Below are 1,056 nucleotides of genomic sequence, written 5' to 3' on the forward strand. Positions count from 1 at the left end.
GGGGGGACACCACCAACCCCAAAGGGTGGGTATCCCGCTGAGACGAAACCGGAACTTCAAGAAGGGCATGAAGCCAAACGCGCTCTGTTTCCTCCTGAACGGTGACGTCTACGTCGCAATCTAGCAATAAGAGCACTGGAGGAAGCGGAACCGGCGGGTGCTGCAGTGCGGTGGTGCTCCTCTTCTTCATGTTACGGTTTTATTCCAGGGAAATACTGTTCGCTAGAGTGATGGGATGTAAAACGCAGGCGGGGAGATGAACTAGTCCGTCTTGAGCGGTCTTGAGCATTGACTAGACTGATTGAATATTTTTAATTACTTTTCTTTTTTTTTTTTTTTTTTTTTTTTTTTTTTTTTTTTGCAGCCCGCGCCGGTCCAGGAGGAAGTGGACGAGGGCGGCGCGGACTCCTCCGAGGACACGGTCGGCGAGGAGCCCCTGCCGGGCCCGCCGCCGCCTCCGGTGCCGGCGTCTTCCGGGATCCAGCTGTCCTCGCAGCGCAGCGCCCAGCTGGAGGCCGTCGCCAGGGTGAGGGCCGCGCCGGGCGCCGACGAGCAGCGCCGCCTCTTCCTGCAGCACCACAACAAGCACGTGGCCGCCTTCAACCAGCACTACGCGCAGTACCACGGCGACGTGTCGAAGGTGGCAGTGTTCTCACGCACGCGATCGTCGTGACGAGCGCTGCTCGTCGACTAGAGGGAGCGCCTTGTGGGTAGGCAACTCAACTGGCTTAAGGCCGTTGATATCCATCTGACGATCATTTCACCTCTGGTAGACTCCTTTGTAATTCTAATTTTATAATTTATTCTAGTCTTTAATGTATGTGATATGTGTCGCATGACTTGCTGCCGAAGATTGAAATAAACGAGTCATATATTGAACTTGCGTGATACTGCCCCACTGCCATAGTGTTCTGAAAGGGATGAAGAGGAAAGTGCCTCCGGAGTTGGTGGTGTGTGTGATTTCGAGTCGAACTGTAACTGCGCAGTGCGCACACGCCTGTGAGAGTGCCATGTGGAGAGTGCAAACGTGCGAAAGTGTCGGGCGGGGGAGGGAGG

At 55.0% G+C, this 1,056-nt stretch overlaps 1 protein-coding gene across 1 annotated transcript in view; it reads left to right on the forward strand.

Annotated features, from left to right (window-relative positions):
- LOC113205387 (polyhomeotic-like protein 1) overlaps positions 1 to 879 on the forward strand; it is a 5,420-nt gene extending 4,541 nt beyond the window's left edge. Inside the window, exon 4 of the mRNA XM_052270107.1 lies at positions 365 to 879. Coding sequence (XP_052126067.1) covers positions 365 to 673 — 309 coding nt within the window. The 3' untranslated portion in view covers positions 674 to 879. The remainder of the gene's footprint in view (positions 1 to 364) is intronic.
- The last annotated feature ends 177 nt before the right edge of the window (positions 880 to 1,056 follow it).

The sequence above is a fragment of the Frankliniella occidentalis genome, unplaced genomic scaffold, assembly GCF_000697945.3.
Source record: "Frankliniella occidentalis isolate FOCC.00 unplaced genomic scaffold, Focc_3.1 Scaffold110, whole genome shotgun sequence".
NCBI classification, from domain to species: domain Eukaryota; kingdom Metazoa; phylum Arthropoda; class Insecta; order Thysanoptera; family Thripidae; genus Frankliniella; species Frankliniella occidentalis.